Source organism: Corylus avellana, chromosome 5, assembly GCF_965113065.1.
Source record: "Corylus avellana chromosome 5, dhCorAvel1.hap1.2, whole genome shotgun sequence".
In the NCBI taxonomy this organism is placed as follows: domain Eukaryota; kingdom Viridiplantae; phylum Streptophyta; class Magnoliopsida; order Fagales; family Betulaceae; genus Corylus; species Corylus avellana.
Window position 1 is genome coordinate 28,974,904 of NC_142494.1, and position 19,526 is coordinate 28,994,429.

A 19,526-nucleotide genomic window follows, 5' to 3' on the forward strand; every position below is an offset into this window, starting at 1 on the left:
CATTCCCGTCATTTCTTATATGCTCTCAAGACAAATATATTAATAAACAACGAGAAATGTTATATACAACATCATGACAAGGTATAGTAACTCTTATATTGTTATTGTTTTAAAAAATAAGAATCAATAGCCACTAACAAAATCATGTCACATGAGCATAAAAAGATAAAAGTTTGATAAATATGTGGTGTATAACATTATTAATAAGGGTTAAATACTTTATACATCCCAGTGGTTTAACTTCTTTATTTTTTGACCCCTAAAGTTTACTTTTTATCACAGGAAGTCTATCTGATTTGCCTAAAGACGGAGATGGTCCATTTCTTAAAATTTCGTCTAAAATTTTATGGAATGCCACGTCAGCACCGATCATGGTTTGACGCGTGAAAAAATAATAATAATTTTTTTAATTAAAAAAATTATATTAAATTAAATTAAATTAAAATTTTGGGGGTGTCCTTTGGCCATGGGGGTGGCCGAGGGCCAATTGAAGAAAAAAAAAAAATTGCTGGAAAGCCATTGGGGGCGGCTGAACCACCCCAAGGGCCATGGGGTGGCCAGCCATCCACAAATGGCCAAAGGGGTTGGCCGTAAGTTTTTTTTAATTTACTTTTTTAAAAAAATTAACTAAATATAATTTTTAATGTTTTTAAATTTTTTTAATTAATTAATTAATTAATTAATTATATACATGTCAAACTGTGATTAGTGCTGACGTGACAATCTGTCAAATGAAAGACCATCTCTGTCTTTAGACAAACCAAAAAAACCTCATGTAATAAAAAGTACTAAACCCTAAGGTTTAAAATATAAAGTTAAAACACATAGTTGAATAAGGTATTTAATCCCGCCTATTAATAAACACAAAATACTCATATTTTATATATATATATGGGCAAAATTTTGCCTTTATCTCATATCAAGATATTTTTTAAGAAAAAACTATAGCTAGTTCCTCAAAGACATTAAAAACAAACTAGTCATTTTTAGCCGCATGCTAGCATGGGGTTTTAACTCCATTGTGACAAGTAGTCGACCAGTTAACCCCTAGATATCCGACACATTCCACCTAAAAGAGTCTTAATTAGTCAGCTGGGTCTCTATTAATCCAACTTTTACTAATTTTATGAAAATTCATGATGAGAAAGTGGCTCCTGCAATACTTGATCTGGGATTCCTTTTGCAATTAATTTGGTTCTCAATCATAGCATCACAACTTTTTAAATTGGGTGGGCTGGGATACAAGTGGCAATTTAAATTTCATATGATTGGTGAGACGTACTTGAGAGCATCCCCAAGAGAATGTACCGCTTGCTATTCTGAAACGATGAACTTTCACGATAAAAAGAATAGGATCCCTAAAGGAAGGAATAAGCCACAGAAGATCGGAAAGTATTCATATAAAAAATAATTAACATTATCAAAGAATATTCGTGATAAAAATATAGGGTTAGTGGCAACAGTACGTAATAGAAGTAAAAGTGAACCGTTCACTTTACATATTAAAATTGCATATGAAACCACGCGTTCTAAGGACACATATAAGAGGATCTTTAGCAATGATATGTATAATTGCCTACATTAATTAATTACTACCTTTTTAATACACACTTTTAACATATTTTTTATAATTTTTTCTTGCCAATTCCAAAAATTAAAGATACCCCAATATCAACAACCACTGCTTGTTTTTTTTTTTTTTTAAGAAAATCTCTAAGAAATCTCATTCTAGAAGAAATCAAAGTGATGTGATTTATAGTTCCCTCTCAATAATATCACAGATACAACTAGAGGTGTTAACCATTGTGCTTGTTTATAAGAGCACTCTCATCCGGCTAATCAAAATAATTTAAATGTTATTTTGGCTAGCCAAAATGCTAAAATGAGATTAAAATGAACTGAAGGCTGAAATATTTGGTGAACTGCTATCGTGATTAGCAAATTTGGTGAGCATTGTCTTCTTCACCAAATGTGAAAAAAAAAAAAAAAAAAAAGCATTTAAAAAATATCTAACATCCTCTCTTCTCTCAAAGAAAGCTAAGAATAAAGAAAATTTTAAAAATAAATATTTAAATGGAATGATAAAAATGGATAACCAAAATAGAGAGCGGAATATTAAGTGCTTTAAAAAAGTAAGCAGTTAAATTGTTTAGCTAAGATATATAATAAATTTGCGGAGCGAGATGTGAAATGTTGACGTTATGCTTTTAGAAAGAATCTGTTAAAACTCGTTTGTGGGCATTGCTTTAAACTAAGCTATCCAAAATGCTTTTAGAAAAAAATTAGAGAAAAGTAGTCCACAATAATGTTCGAGCTCCCGAGTTTATGCCAAGAATTAGTACGTTGGGCAGCGAATCGGTATAATGAAAGTTTGGTTTCCGCACAAAGGGTTGTCGAGAAAGCATAATATTATTTGAAAATGCTTGAATATGAAATGAAATAAAAGATTAGGATGATCTAATAATATAGATTAAGTAATGATGGGCAACACAAATACTAGTGGGAGATCAGGAGCAATATATTTTTGTGCAATTTGAGGCACTAGCTGGATGCTCCATCTTTACTGTAATAGAATTAATGTTTATCATTTAATACAGAATTCCTGTTGCATTTTGTGCGCTTCGGTGCCACCAATCCATTTATAGTTTATGATGACGCTACTGAGAGGCATTGCCAATGTTAACCAATGGGCACAATAGACTTCTGCCTTCTGCAGCATTCAATATTATGGATTTCAGCATATTATGTATGATGCTCTTCAATAATGAACTGCAAACTTGTCTCCCAACCGCAAATTAACTTGTTGATTGCATTTCCCACTTAATTAGGCTTTTTTTTTTTTTTTTTAATAGTCTGCCTCCATAATTAGGTTCCTTTTGATCTTGCTTCTTCTCCCTTCTGCATCTCCGAGTGCGTTTGCCTTTTCATTTTTGATTGATAGACGAATAGACAAGGATCCTTTAGAGCATTCATACCCGGCTCAACAAAGTACCCAACCATCTGTTGAGGCGCTACAATGCTCAGCAAATTTGCATAGCACTTTAGCTCAACAATGCATATCATATATATATATATATATATATATATATATATATATATAATAAAAAATGCATCCACTCCCTCTCCACTAATTAAAAAATGATTTTATATTTCTTGAGTGCTCTATGTTGAAAAAAGAATAAAGAAATAATAGAAAAATAATATTTAAATGATAGAGAAAGAATATTTAAATGAAATAATAGAAGTTAAAAGTTAAAATGATGAGCCGGATGTGGGTGCTTTAAGAAAGTGAGTAGCTAAAATAAAAAAATATAGTTATTTTAGCCAAACATTTGATGAGTCGGATGTGAATGCTCTTATTTTCGAGATGAGGACGCATATATAATCTCTCTGTCTTTGATGTATTTTTCACTATTTTTGACATACTCTAAAACTAACTTTTAAAAAAAGGGATAGGCAGTTCGATTAGAGGTGATGTGAAAGGTTTTTCAACTCTTCCGACTACAATAGACGTGAAAGCCGAAACAAGTATTTTCGACTTTGTCGAAGTCGATGCATGCACAAATTAAACCCTATCCATGTGTGGACCACTTTGTAAAATCAACCTCCCTTGCAATCGAAGTGGCTTGTGCTCTTTGGTTGGTTCGCCACGTTCCTAGGAAAGTGAACCTCCACGCCCACTTGATTGCTAAATGGGTTGCATCTTCATTGTTCTTTGATTAGAAATGTTAGATTTTTGGCCTTTGATTTATGTTGTCGCAAACAAAAAATGACGCTTGAAATAGTTGCGAAAATAGTTGAAGAGAACGCCAAGAGGGGGACAATGTTAAATGCTAGAAGAAGTTTATTAAAGGCCACAAAAAAGGTGGCTTTGATACCATGTATATATAATGTAAGAGATAGAGCGAAAATGGAGATCGAGATAAATAGAGAACACAAGAGTAGGGCTACATCTTTATCATATTGAACTATATAGGATTGTATTACAATGTGTGGTATTATATAGGAATTTAGGTATAGTAAACAAGGAAATATAGACCAAATAAAATAAAAAAAATTGATAAAAGACGTAGAAAGAAACTATATCATAGTTAATCATAAAAATTGGAATGACGTGACAATCTAACAACATTAATCACTAGAGTGGACTAATGTTAATACTCATTTTTCATCCTACTTCCATAGCATTGAATTGACGTGGTAGTACTCATTAGTCCAATAAACCAAAACTTCTCTTGACATTTATGTCATCAGTTTAATTTTTAAATAAAAAAGGTAATTTTATTTACGAAGATATATTTTTAACTGTTAATATATAATATTATGATTTGACATTCGATTGATCAAACTCCTAATCAAACCTCTCACTTTTGGTTGTTCATTAAACGGCCTCAATATTGTTAAAACAATGGTGTTAATCACTCACTCTGACTTAAAAAAAAAAAAAAAAAAAAAAAAAAGGCAGGGGGATTGAGAAAAGTAGTTGCCTGACATCTATGACTTGTGAGCCTGTTTAGCACCCCAAGTACAGAAGGCAGGCGTTCACGCCTCTCTAAGTTTGAGAAGAGTAAAGGAAAGGAGGTGCTTCTCAATATCGTTCAGTCAAAGTGCTCATTGGGGTCAGGGTCCCCTCATGCTTGCCAACTATAGAGACAAGACTAGATTTTGCGATTGAGGGCCATATAGCTTGTTGCATTCTAAATCCGGAAAAATCGCTCTCATTTCAGTCCTGGATGTGGAAAGACGAATCACTTTCCCTCGTAAGTAAAGCACCGCCACCACCACCACCACCACCAGTTGCCATGAACAGTAAAAGCAGCTCGAACTGGTACAAACGGTCATTTTCTTTCAAGAATTCTCCTCGATTTGACCTTATCGACTTCTTTCTTTCAAGAAGACCCACTAGCTAGATGATAAGTAATGAATTAAGTACGTTCTTCTGCACCGTTAAAAAAATAGTAATTGTCAAAAGTATTAATTAATTTTATTTATTTATTTATTTTTATCGGTTTAAGTTCGCGGAAGAAGTGGAATTATTTAACGTAATATTAGAGTCGCGATTCTCAATTATATTAATTAAATATTTAAATTTAACCTTGACTCTATAATTTATTTATCATTCAAGTACTAAAACAATGGCGTGTAGTGTAAAAATATTAGCTAAATAATTAAATTTATCAATTTTTTATGAGCATAAGCTTTTGGTTTTGAAATATATAAGTGATGATTTATCCATAAATGCGTGAAGTGCGTTTGTTACATGTGAAACAACTTTAATCCTCACTCCCATCGAAATTTCACAAGATATATTATCCGTCATGCACCTCATGGTCCTTCTCTCCAAAAGAGTAATTAGTTGGTAACATGATTCACTCTATTTCAAGTAAAATAGAAAGAATAATTTTATTTTACAAATCTAACAGTGTACATCAAATTTTGACTAAAAAATAGCTCTTAACGAAGTGGAGAAGGTACTTGTCCGATTAGTTCCCATATTTTTCAATGAGAGATACCTCCAAGTTCCATCCACTTAAAAGCACAAGAGGGGGGGATCTAAATTGGATAGGTAGGGGTCGCTTAAATGCATTGTCATAAGTCCATTTGGGTAATTGGGTTCCTGCTAAAGCCAACTAAACAAATCGATATCTATCTACTTGGATAATAGCCCTAGCCTCACTCATTTTGGGGGTGGGGGGGGCGAAGAAGAGAGAAAGCTAATCAATCCACTAATGATTTTTCTGGTGATGCCGTATGATCGTGTCAAATATATGATTATCACACCTTCTCTTTTTGAAGAATTCATTCGCTATGCTACAGTCGAGTCCACCCAGTACTAGTAGATCAAGTGAGACAAATCCATACCACACAATGAGGAAATACATGCCCCCATCAATTTTATGGGTCGGGGCGGACACGAACATCTTTTTACACTTCTAATATAGTGCTGGCATGACATCATATATATATATATATAAACAATCACTTATTATAATGCGATTGTATACGTACAATTGTTTTTCATTCTATTACATACATATCATTCTTCTATATATATGAATCACATTTACGAATTGAACAAATTAACCTTGTTCGCTTCGAAACCAGAGCTCCAATAGCTGCAAACTATACATTATGTGGTTTGATTTGGCGAAAAAGGAACTAGGGGGGGTTTATGATCTATTTAGGCTCAAGAATGATGATAAACCTCTCTCACAACAAAGGAATAATGCGTCTCTTAGTATATGGAAGTCGTGATATGTGAGCCTTATATCTAAGATTTATATTTCAGAACATGTGGCGTTCAAACGATACTTCAACAAAGCCTTTTTTGATCTTCTCGTTCAAATGGACTTCGCGTGCAGTTGCGAATGAAGCTATTTAGAACTACTTTTGATCATCTATCTGTTCGCTTGCAACCGATCCATTCTCGTTTGAACCAAAACTGTTTTGTTCAAATGAGATCTTCACGATTGAGCTACTTTGTTCCGAATTTTTAAACTTTTATTAAAAATCTTATTTTGATCTAATAAATATTGGAATTGAAAAATATTCATAAAATAAAAAGTTTTATCCCTTTAAGTTAACTTTCTATTGTCATAATAAAAAAATATGGTCGTTTTATTCTCACTAATTCTATCCTTGATAACATACAAAAATTAGATTCTTATTTATTGAATCAACTTTTACACTAATTTAACCATAGACATAAAACTTAATTACGACCAAACATATTTGATACTGAATTAATTACGACCAAACCAACTGACAACACCGGTGTTAGTAGGGTTTTGTAATATTAACCGTTGATGATAGATATTTACAAAGTTCATGGGATGATTAGCGTAGAGACCCAAATTTCGAAACACTTAGAAGTGCACGTACACTATCATAAACGTCACTATCTACTTACATAAAGGCAGTGGATGGATTCTGAAATTGAGCATCTTGGCAATTGCTAGAACGACTGCACAAACTAGCAGGAGACATATGTGACATCTAAAGTGGCATATAAAGCCGTCGCTAATTATCACCTTCTTTTTGTTAGTCAAATGTTTACGCAATTTGAGATTGATTGCCGAATCTTTTTTCAAATAATTGGACAACTGAGTTGCGCATAAGCATGTCCTGGACAGAGGCTGTACGTGTCTGCTGCTGATTGCAACATAGCTCCGTTATTTCTTAGCTTAATAATGACTCATCAAGAATTGAGTGAGTGCGGTTTCTGAAAAAAGAAATTAACAGACAAAGGAACATACAAACAACCTGCATTTAGGGCTAGCTAGCTGCTCATTCGATCTGCAGCTTGAAGGTGAATTCAATTGATTTATGAATCAGCATATTGAGGATGTGTTGATCGCACCGTCAGACTCAACTAACGAATACCTATAAGTAGTGTTAAAACGATCAGAGGTTTGTCGGAATTTATCGGTAGAGAAACTTCTGATGCTTAAGTTACCAAATAAGTAGGGTAAATGACTCTAAGGTGGAGAGCTTACGTTGTGCATATAATATTGGTTATGCGAACTTACCTGAAATAATCGTGTATTCTTTTCTTATGTGTTAGTAATACGAACTTGGTTAGGTGTCATTCGTTAATAGGATATGGTCCTAACCAGCTATGGCACCAAATTGTGGCTTACGGGCAAATTATATAGTAGCCAGATTCTATGTCTTGAATCAAGGAGCAATTGAGATGAAATTGTGGGGATGCTGTCCTTCGTGGGCGCAATCCTGATGTTCTCCATGTATTTGCTATGTTGAGATGGACATTCGAACTATCAAGGTTCCTTTCACTTGGTAGGGTTTTATTATTATGTTCTACTTGTTAAAGTAATAATTACGTGATTAAATTTATATCTTCCTATAAGTTTAAGTTTTTGGGATAACTGGTTATTTAACGTGACATCAGAGCCAAAGGTCATGAGATCGAACTTTAACTCAGCCAAATCTCTCCCCATTTAAATTAAATATTTCACGTGTTGGGCTTCACCTGAGTTTGAGCCCACACGTGAAGGGGAGTGTTAAAGTAATGATTAAGTAATTAAATTTATCTCTTCCTATAAGCTTATTAAGCTTTTTGGATAACTGATCATTTTGTGTTAGTTGGATAACTAATCATTTTGTGTTAGCCCCGACCCAAATCACATGCTTTCGAGTTCGTATTCACAACTTGAGTTGGCTAATGGTATATATTATCCAGCATATCTCTCTTTCTCTCTCTCTCTCTCTCTCTATATATATATAGGGGTAGGTATGTATATAACATGAGTACGTAGATCACTAGCTACAATATTTTTCATTAACATATATAGATGGCCGGCCGACTGACAATTTCATAAATTTGCTTATGACCATCCAAGATATTATTTGCATTCTTAAAATGCAGGAGTAACACTTTGAACGTACGTACGTAGGTAATTCATTGTCGAGCTCTTTTTTTTTTTTTTTCCTGTGCGGCTGTGCCTCATTTTTTTTTTTTTATAATCCTTTTTTATGTTCCTAATAATCTTAAACCAAAAGTTCCAAAATCTAACAGTTTAGGCATTCAAATTTAACTTTGACAAATTCAAAGTTTTAAATAATTAGTGTTATTTCTCAAGTGAAGCAATATAATGCAGATTCAAAGTTTCAATTCAATACCTTTCTTTTGATACCATATTATATTTCCAGTTACTCTAAAAGTTTATATATATAATAATAATAAAAATCGGACCAACTTCTCACTTTCAACTGCCAAATTAAATCTTGATTCTTTAACTACCTGCACTTCGAAAAGGAATACAAAATTCCTAAATCAGTAGCGTATATAATTGTGTTAGTTTTCAGATTGTTTAACTAACTTTTTTTGTTCTTTACAATATATGGCTGGAAGTTAACGACATGATCATATCAAACATAAACGTCATGGCATGCGTTTACAATGTTCGATCTGTAAAGCTTGTGGGATGACAACATAGAATATTAGAATATTTGAGAAAGTCAGACATATCCCAAATTTGGAGAGGGTTTTGAGAGCTTTCAATTAACGCTTGGTTAGTAGAATGAGATTTTTTCCTTCTTTTTTTCTTTCCAATCTGGTGGCTCCGGATTATAATGAGGTTGCTTTTAAACAAACAAAAATAATGACCCTGTTGGAACGAACATCTCAGGACTCGTGTTGCACATTGACATAATAAAAATTAAAAAAGGTTTTTTTCCAAGAAATTTCCTTAAATTCAATCTGAATACATGTGATTAGGTTTTTTTCAAACATATATATGTAGCTTGATTGGGACATAGACATACGCATGGTTAATATGGCTAAGAGCCTATTTGGAATTGTGTTTAAGAAATAAAATTTTTAAGTCAAAAAGAATTTTTGGACAAAAACTTTATTTTTAAGCTTTTGTTAAAAGTACATTTTGGTCATTTTTAAGCTTTTTTTACCATTAAAAACGTTTTTAATTTTCTTATCAAACGAATACTTTTTCCTTTAAACATTTTAAATATTAAAATTATTTTTAAATTTTTCAAACGCAGTTTCAATGGGCCTAATTATATTTGATTATGAAAGGCCGTGAGCTTTCCTTTCTTCCAATATTTATTGTTGTTAGGGAGCAGAATCAAGATTTTTCAGAGGAGTCAAATCATGATCAAGGAATTAAATTTATTTAATAAATTAAAAAAAAGATAAATATAATAGACAAATTGTTACAGACAAGTTGGAGATTGTTTAACGCAATGAAGAGAACAAGTAGGACGACGGACAGGCAAGCTGGGTTAACGTCATATATATCACCGCCCTAGCTATAACTATTCCACCATTACTTATTTATTTATTGACGAGCGCGCGCGTATGCAAGTACGTCACCCTCTTCCTCGAGTTTCTCTCTGCGTCACTGAAAAAAAGACACTAGATGAAAAAATTCTTTTTTTTTTTTAGAATATTCATTCGATAATGTTAATCTGGCACTCCAAACTAACTTAGATATAAATAACAAATTACTTTAATAATTAATTTGAAATTAATACCACGTCTTCATTGCTGAACAACTATAAGATTAAAATATAATATCGAGTATTTTTTTTTCTTTACCCTTTTCCCATTTCTTTACCTACAAGTATAGCATTTCCTTTTTCCTAGAAAGGGTTACTACTACTTTTGGTCTGACTTGCGGCATGAGTTTACGGTTGGAAGTGCCTCTCACAAACTTAGTGACATGTGACTTTAATAAAAAGTAAACGTGGACTAATTTCATCCATCTCCTTGCGTACACGAGTCTATCTACGTCTCTTTCTTCCAAGCTTTGGCGGCAAGAGTTTGCCAGGTTGTTGTTTTCTCTGTCAAAAGAAATTATGAGTCTTCATTTGATGTGTTAATGATATATACTTCAGACGCTTCTACTGAATAAATAGGTTGCTGCAATTTTGTTTCATGTGCTATCAGAATTAGTAGCAATTTGAACGACCAATTGCTATGAATTTCAATCCTATATATGCATATCGGTGCATGGTTTTTAGACTGCACAATTTTCATAGCGTGTTGGGAAAGTCCATTACTTCCTCCGATGATGATTTATTACTATAAAATTCTTTCTGAAATTGGGAAGGGTCTAGAATAAGAAAGTTATATCTGAAGCACCATTAATGGTGATAAGGCGTGCCATGTGCAATGCATGAAATGAAGTAGGGTGGTACATGTGACATCTTAATCTCACAAAGTCAAAAAAAAAAAAAAAAAAAACCAGGTATTCACGTTTAGTGAATGAATTATGAAAATATTCATAAAAGTTAAATCACATGATAATTTTTTATTGAAAGAGATTAAATTTTTTAAATAACTGTATGAAGCTTCGATTATAAATTGACTAGATAATTCGTATATGAACCTTACCGTCTCTTTATACTTCTTAGCACTTGTCCCATTCAGTGCTAGGATTAAAAAGAACGGGATCATTTTTTTCACCCGGATATATACGACATATATACGGCCCTATCCTATTCTTATGTGCGCTTTGGTTGGTGTCAATTATATTTGTCCGAGAGGCAAATTCGTGAGAAGCTCTTGGCTCGTTGTATAGTTTTTTTTTTTTTTTTTTTTTTTTTTTTTTACTTGAATTCAAGGGCCGTTTTATATATGCACTACATGATAATTGTTTGTATTCTAAATTACGGAGAATTGTCGTTTAGGTTGGTGGACTTAGAATTTTCATTGTGGGTCTAAATGTAATGGATTAACTATTGATTTTTGCAGTGCTCTATAATTACCTTTAAAAAAAAAATAAAACAAATTGCATAAGTTACAAGGGATACCTAACACCAGCGATATTTAATTCTTCTCCTGAGCTCTAGATACATGCAGATATTTATTTTATGTAGAATTATAAATTGATATTTTTGAATGGGATTGCAAGGCAACACATGCAGAAGATTTTTATTGAGTTGTCTATTCGAGGTACTACCAAGTACCAACAAACCACCACTACAAAGTCTACAATACAGGTTAGAAAATTACATGCACCCACATCAATGTGGTTTTACTGTTATCTATCGTCACTATGGAATATGCCACCGCCTACAATCCCATGGGTGAAGATAAATAGCACGTCCGCGTGCTTAACAAAATTTTTTTTTATTAAAATATTAAAAAAAAAATTTGCTACCTTGCGTGCTTAGCACGCGGCGTGTTGAATTACGGTTCCAAACCCATAGACAATAACTTTAAAAATGCAAAAGAAGAAAGGAAAAAAAAAAAGGCATATGCTGTATACTTTTGAATAATTGAAGCCCGAAATAATCAAATATATGATTTATGAACAGCATAATATATATATATATATATATATATATATATATTATCAACTTTGTAAATTAATTCCTTTGAAAGTCATATTCCAAGTTACCAACTAGCTACTAAATCCAATTCCTAACGGTAATGCCGACAATTAAGGCTCTAGATTCTCTGGAACAGACAACTAACCGTACAATAATTAATATAACCCCCAATCCCTAACAGTGATACATGCTGACAATTTGAGCATTAGATTCTCAGAACAGACAACTAACTGTAAAAAAACAAAAACAAAAAAATTGACGTCTCACCCAATATTTAGGGAATAAATTAATGAGATGTAATAATTTTAATTCGAGTTATTCATTTTAAATGAAAAGTTGAACAAATGAACTATTCAAGAATTGTCACGTTAGTCATTTTATAAAATTTTGAGTAGTTTCATTCTTTCACACATGAAATTTATCACACTGGTGTCACATTAATAATAAAAAATAAGTGTAAAAAGTAAATAATATTACAAATTTTTCTTATTTTTCTTATGTAACTATTAAAATTATCATTGAACTTATTATTAATCATTATTAAATTTTATTAGCAACATCATTCTTAAAGAAATTTAAAAAAAAATATATAAAAAAAACTTTTAAAATTACTCGTAAAAATTACTATATAAATTTTACATTTCATTTTCACCCGTTGCCCTTCCCATTGCCTATCATCATCCGATCATATATAGAGGTGGTCAAACCATCTCCTTTTAACAAGAAGCAGAGAGTTCAGTTATCTTGCGTGAAGAGACAAAAGTAAAAGAGACAGCAAATGAGAAAAGTTACAGGCAAGGTGAGACAACTAGTAAGCATGAGATGCAATATTTTTTTTTAGAAGGGGTGATAATTTTTGAACAAATTATTTTAAATGAACAGTTATATTAGAGTTATTGCACCTTGCAAATCTTAAAGGAAAATCCAAAAAAAAACACCGGCTGGGTCCGTAACCCCACCACATATTCCGGTATCGTACACATTGCAAATATTTTAAAGAGAGGCTTTGGTAGTGGGTCATATAGAGAGCCACTTATCGTCATTAATGACGCTTTTGTTACAGAGAGCATTAAAGTCAACCGCGATCCTCTCACTCATCAAGTTTTATTTTTAATAACACTAGACACGTCCACATGTGATTAATTTTCTGACCACCTCTTGTTTCACCAATTCTGGCTTTTCCCTCATACACACGCACCTATAAATACAACACCCTATTAATTTGCTTCCTTACCGGGAATGTAAGGGAGACACCCTTCTCGAAACAGATCGATAAGGGGCAGAGCAACCGCCGTAAGTGGTCTGGGAATCTTACTACTGTTTGTTTCCCGTGAAAGAGTGGGAAAATGGGACAGGAAAAAAACAGTGTGGTCATGAAGAAGAGTAAGGGCTCTATACGCTCCATATTCATGCACGCGGATGGTGTAGACCTGTGTTTGATGGCTCTTGGGATCCTTGGGTCCGTTGGTGATGGGTTCTCAACGCCGCTGGTGTTGTACATCAGTAGCAAGTTGATGAACAATATCGGCGATGCATCAAGTTCGTTAACCGAGAGTTTTACGCAGAGTATCAACAAGGTATCTCTCCCTCCATACGCCCTACCTCTTTCTCTCTCACACACAAACACAAACACAAACACCTACGCACTCAACACAAGCAAAAGCTAATTGGGTTTGGTTTTGTGGGTGACAGAATTCAGTGGCTCTAATGTACTTGGCTTGTGGGTCATTCGTAGCTTGTTTCCTAGGTGGGTTTGTTTCCTTTGTTATTATTGTTTGCTTTTTTTTTTTTTTTTTTCCAGAACTTATCAAACATTAAATGGTAATTATTACTTGTTTTTTTTTTTTTTTTTCTTTTTCCAGAGGGGTATTGTTGGACCAGAACTGGCGAGAGACAGGCCACAAGAATGAGAGCCACATATTTGAAGGCAGTGCTACGGCAAGATGTGGGTTACTTTGATTTGCATGTGACAAGCACATCGGAGGTTATAACGAGTGTCTCTAACGATAGCCTCGTTATCCAAGATGTTATAAGCGAAAAGGTCCTTGATTTAATTTTAAACATATTCAAAAACAGTAATTTAAACCACTAAATTTTTTAAGAATAATAATGAATACTGAATGATTTTAGCTTCGAATATATATCAGGTACCAAATTTTTTGATGAATGCTTCGATGTTCATCGGAAGCTATATAGCAGCGTTCCTATTGCTATGGAGGCTAGCTATTGTGGGGTTTCCATTTATTGTGCTTTTGGTGATTCCTGGTTTGATGTACGGGAGGACCCTAATGGGCCTGGCGAGGAAGATCAGGGAAGAGTATAATCAGGCGGGTACAATAGCGGAGCAGGCAATATCGTCCATCAGAACCGTATATGCCTTTGTTGGGGAAAGCAAGACAATTTCAACGTTCTCTGTAGCACTGCAAGGGTCGGTGAAGCTGGGGCTGAGGCAGGGCTTGGCTAAAGGCTTGGCCATCGGAAGCAACGGTGTCGTTTTTGCTATTTGGTCTTTCATGTGTTATTACGGTAGCAGACTGGTCATGTACCATGGCGCCCGCGGTGGCACTGTTTTCGTTGTTGGCGCTGCCATTGCCGTTGGTGGATTGTAAGCATATATGCCCTTTCTTTGCTCGATCAATTAATTTGATCTTTTGTACTTTTTGCATTTAAAAAAAAAAATCCTAAAATGGGTAACTTTATTCCTTTTTTTTTTTATTAATTAACTAATTTAATACTAGCTAAGTGCTAACACTTTGTTTTTCATGTTCGTGTACGTTGAACAGATCGTTAGGTGCAGGTTTATCCAACTTGAAGTACTTCTCCGAAGCAATTTCAGCCGGAGACCGAATAATGGAAGTGATAAAAAGAGTCCCCAAGATTGATTCCGACAGCATGGAAGGTGAAATTTTGGAACATGTTTCAGGCAACGTGGAATTCAAACACGTAGAATTCGCGTACCCGTCAAGACCTGAGAGCATTATCTTTAAAGATTTCTGCCTGGAGATTCCAGCAGGAAAGACCGTGGCCTTGGTGGGCGGGAGTGGGTCAGGAAAATCCACAGTGATATCACTGTTGCAAAGATTCTATGACCCACTTGCGGGAGAGATACTTCTCGATGGGGTTGCCATTGACAAGTTGCAGCTCAAGTGGGTAAGATCGCAGATGGGTTTGGTGAGCCAAGAGCCTGCACTGTTTGCAACCACCATTACAGAGAACATACTTTTCGGAAAGGAGGATGCTACCATGGAAGAGGTTATTGAGGCTGGCAAAGCTTCTAATGCTCATAATTTCATTTGTCAGCTTCCCCAGGGATACGATACCCAGGTCTGTTTCCTTCTTGTCCCTTTCAACAGTCAACTATATATATACATTCATGTTAATTTCTTCCACCTAATCACAGATATCATCTCAAAGATTCTTTGGATAATCATCATCTACATACATATGTCTCTCTCACTTTCTCCATGTGGACTATATACAGTAGTCCCATTTTGTGCCGTAAAATATTTTATTATTCACATCCTTGTCAGAAGTAAATTTGTACTTTCCCTTCTGTGTCGGCCGGACCAGTTGAAACATTGAATAAAGCGGCGGGTAGTTCCTCCAATTGTGAAATATTGAGAGGGTAGGAATGTATCCGATTACTCTATAAAGTACATGCATGGGCCGCCATGGGGCTGGGGACTTTCTTTTAACCTTTTTACTAATTCGAACTAAAAGATAATTGCATGGCATGATTTTAGCTCAAAATATGATTTTGGTCACTGTAAATTGTATTAGATTATAGTTTCATCATTGGAGTACTTTTTTTTTTTTCTTTTTTTAATTTAATTTAGACTAATGCTACATACTACACTCTCATTTTACATTTATTTTATTTGATTATGTAGCATTTTGTCTTACTATAACATTACGCAATAAAAAATGTTACATATTATACTATTGCACTCATCTCATCAAGTTGATGTGACAATGCCCATCAACTTTTAAAATATATATATATTCTTAAAATAATGACTAATTCAAAGGCGAATGGCATTGTCACATCAACCATCATATAATAACCGTAACATTTAAACATTTTCAAAAGTAAATCTTTGCATGATTCGATAAACTAAAGATGAGATTAGGATCTAACAAATGTTTTGGAGGAATGAGGATAGCTTACAATTGGATGAAATTTGGACATTCCAAGAATCTCAATCCATTTTGAAAGTCAAAATATAGGTTGACCTTTTTGTTTGATTAATTAATAATGTTAGCGAATTATGTCCAAATAGGTTGGCGAGAGAGGTGTTCAAATGTCGGGGGGACAGAAGCAGAGGATCGCCATTGCGAAAGCAATAATCAAGAAACCGAGAATTCTCCTCCTAGACGAGGCTACAAGCGCGCTAGACTCAGAATCCGAACGTGTCGTCCAGGAAGCCCTCGACAAGGCCGCAGTTGGCCGCACCACCATTGTCATTGCTCACCGCTTGTCAACCATTCGAAATGCGGACCTGATTGCCGTTGTCCAAAATGGCCAAATCATGGAGACAGGCTCTCACGACGAGTTGATCCAAAACGAAGGCGGTCTTTACACTTCCCTTGTCCGTCTTCAACAGACAGAGAAACATAAAGGCCCAGAAGAAGCCAATTATGCGAATTCATCTTCCATATCAAACACGGACATCAACAATACGAGCAGTCGCAGGCTGTCTATAGTGAGCAGGTCAAGTTCTGCCAACTCAGTAGGGCCAAGCCGGGTTTCATTTGCCGAGGAGGATGGCGTAGAAGATAAGAAGTTTCCAGTGCCATCATTTCGGAGATTGTTAGCTTTGAATCTCCCAGAGTGGAAGCAGGCATGCTTAGGGTGTTTGGGTGCTGTGCTGTTTGGTGCGGTTCAGCCAGTGTATGCTTTTGCAATGGGGTCCATGATATCCGTTTATTTCTTGAAAAGCCATGATGAGATTAAGGACAAGACAATGATATATTCGCTCTGTTTCCTAGGGCTGGCTGTGTTCTCTCTACTCATTAATATCATCCAGCATTATAATTTTGCATACATGGGAGAATACTTGACCAAAAGGATAAGAGAGAGAATGCTTTCCAAGATACTCACTTTTGAAGTTGGGTGGTTTGATCAGGATGAGAATTCAAGTGGTTCCATTTGCTCTAGACTCGCCAAAGATGCCAATGTGGTACGTACTCCTTAATTAATTTCTACATAATTATAAAAATTATTTGGTAATCAAAAGTATTCATATAAATCGATGAAGCCAAGGACCACCTATTCATTGAAACCAATTGCTAGCTATTGCCTTAAGTAAGTTCAACTGTAGTTTTCACAGAAATTTTAAAATGATCAGATATTACTAATTTTTTTTTTTTTTTTTTGTAAGAAGATATTACTAATTTGACTTCTTCTATTTGGATCCATATAGGGGATTACAATAGAACCTTATTCTAGTGCTGAGGTCAAAGAATGTAGCAACATAGACCTGCGTCCACAAAAGGAAACATTAAACTAAGAGGGGTGAAGCTAAACACATGCACGCCGGCAATTTTTTTTTTTTTTTAATATTAAAAAATAGCCTGGCATGCTTAGCACACCCGCGTGCTTAGAATCACGGCCCAAACTAAGATACTCACCAGACTCACCCTCATCAGTATCTTAATCAATTAATAAGCTGGCTCTAGCTGAGGATTTACTGAACCTATAATAGTAGATAGACTGACATATATAACTCTAGTAGTCTCGATCTTTCTTGGAGGGAATCAAGGGGGCATAATATGGCCCCCCGTTTTAAAAAATTTCCTTAAAATATATTTGTGTCACTACGTACATGAGCGGAACTAAAATTTTATGAGTTAGGGATAAAAATTTAGTTAAATTTGGGGAGGATTAATGCTTAATTAAACCCATGCATTGCAATTTGATGTGCCGGAAAAAACATTATGTTTTGCATGAATATGTCAGCTTACAAATTAAGTAGAACCACTTTGCAGGTGAGATCCTTGGTGGGTGACAGAATGGCCCTCATTGTACAAACCTTCTCAGCAGTAATTGTAGCGTGCACTTTGGGGTTGGTCATTGCATGGAGGCTCGCCATTGTCATGATAGCCGTCCAGCCGATCATCATTGTGTGCTTCTACACTAGGCGTGTCCTACTCAGAAACATGTCCAGTAAGGCCATCAAAGCACAAGACGAAAGCAGCAAGCTCGCTGCCGAAGCTGTTACCAACCTTCGAACTGTCACGGCCTTCTCTTCCCAAGACCGAATCCTGAAAATGCTTGAAAAGGCCCAAGAAGGCCCACGCCAAGAGAGCATTAAACAATCATGGTACGCAGGAATTGGGCTCGGCTTTTCCCAAAGCCTCACAACTGTCACCTGGGCTTTAGACTTCTGGTACGGTGGCAAGCTTATCTCCAAAGGTTACATCTCAGCGAAAGCTCTTTTTGAGACCTTTATGGTCTTGGTGAGCACGGGCCGTGTCATTGCCGATGCTGGAAGCATGACCTCCGACCTTGCCAAGGGCTCAGATGCGGTCGGCTCAGTCTTTGCTGTTTTGGATAGGTACACCAAAATTGAGCCCGATGATCCAGAAGGTTACCAGCCAGGGAAGATAACAGGCCGCGTAGAGCTTCGTGACGTTGAGTTTGCATACCCAGCTAGGCCTGATGTGATGATCTTCAGAGGCTTCTCGATCAACATCGAAGCGGGAAAATCAACGGCGTTGGTGGGACAAAGTGGGTCCGGAAAATCAACCATCATAGGGTTAATTGAGAGATTCTATGATCCACTCAAAGGGACGGTTAAAATCGACGGTCGAGATATAAGGTCGTTCCAGCTTAGGTCGCTAAGGAAGCACATTGCGCTTGTTAGCCAAGAACCAACACTTTTTGCTGGCACCATTAGACAGAACATTTCCTATGGAGCGTCCGATAAGGTGGATGAAACAGAGATCATTGAGGCTGCCACACTAGCAAACGCTCACGATTTCATCGCGGGCCTAAAGGAGGGGTATGACACGTGGTGTGGGGACAGAGGAGTGCAACTATCAGGGGGACAGAAGCAACGTATTGCAATAGCACGTGCCATATTGAAAAACCCGTCGGTGCTATTGCTGGACGAGGCGACCAGCGCGCTTGATAGTCAGTCGGAGAAGGTAGTGCAGGACGCGCTGGAGCGCGTGATGGTGGGGAGGACTAGCGTGGTGGTGGCGCACAGGCTGAGCACCATACAAAACTGTGATATGATTGCTGTGTTGGACAAAGGGAGGATCGTGGAGAAGGGGACCCACTCATCTTTGATAGCCAAGGGGCCCAATGGAGCTTACTACTCGCTAGTTAGTCTCCAAAGGAGACCGGAGACCAACCGCGAGGAGCAATCTGGCCACTCAACTAACTTCTAAGTTGCGATGAAAAAAACAGAAAAGGTTGATGAAACTCGGAACATTATGGCACTACGGGTTGCTTAAGCTTTAAATAATTCTTTGTAGTAATTATCTATCTTTTCTGTGTAAATGTATATAGGCCGAGAGTAAAAGGCATGCTTAAGATTGCAAAATGCAAAGTTTGCATCTATTTAATTTAGTGTGCTAGCTGGCTATGGATTTTCATCCTACTTTTGTACTCTTCTCCATTGAGTGTTCTAATTAATAAGTGGCTGCAATTAATTTAAAGTATTCTAATCAGTTAATAATTAATGCATAAAATAAACTGGTGTGCG

At 35.6% G+C, this 19,526-nt stretch overlaps 1 protein-coding gene across 1 annotated transcript; it reads left to right on the forward strand.

Annotated features, from left to right (window-relative positions):
- The first annotated feature begins 13,063 nt into the window (after window positions 1–13,063).
- Window positions 13,064–19,456, forward strand: LOC132181353 (ABC transporter B family member 15). Its single transcript, XM_059594535.2, has 7 exons — window positions 13,064–13,391; window positions 13,507–13,561; window positions 13,677–13,855; window positions 13,962–14,419; window positions 14,598–15,138; window positions 16,095–16,994; window positions 17,803–19,456. Exons 1-7 carry the CDS (start codon window positions 13,161–13,163, stop codon window positions 19,207–19,209), a joined length of 3,771 nt encoding a protein of 1,256 aa, XP_059450518.1. The 5' UTR covers window positions 13,064–13,160; the 3' UTR covers window positions 19,210–19,456.
- The last annotated feature ends 70 nt before the right edge of the window (window positions 19,457–19,526 follow it).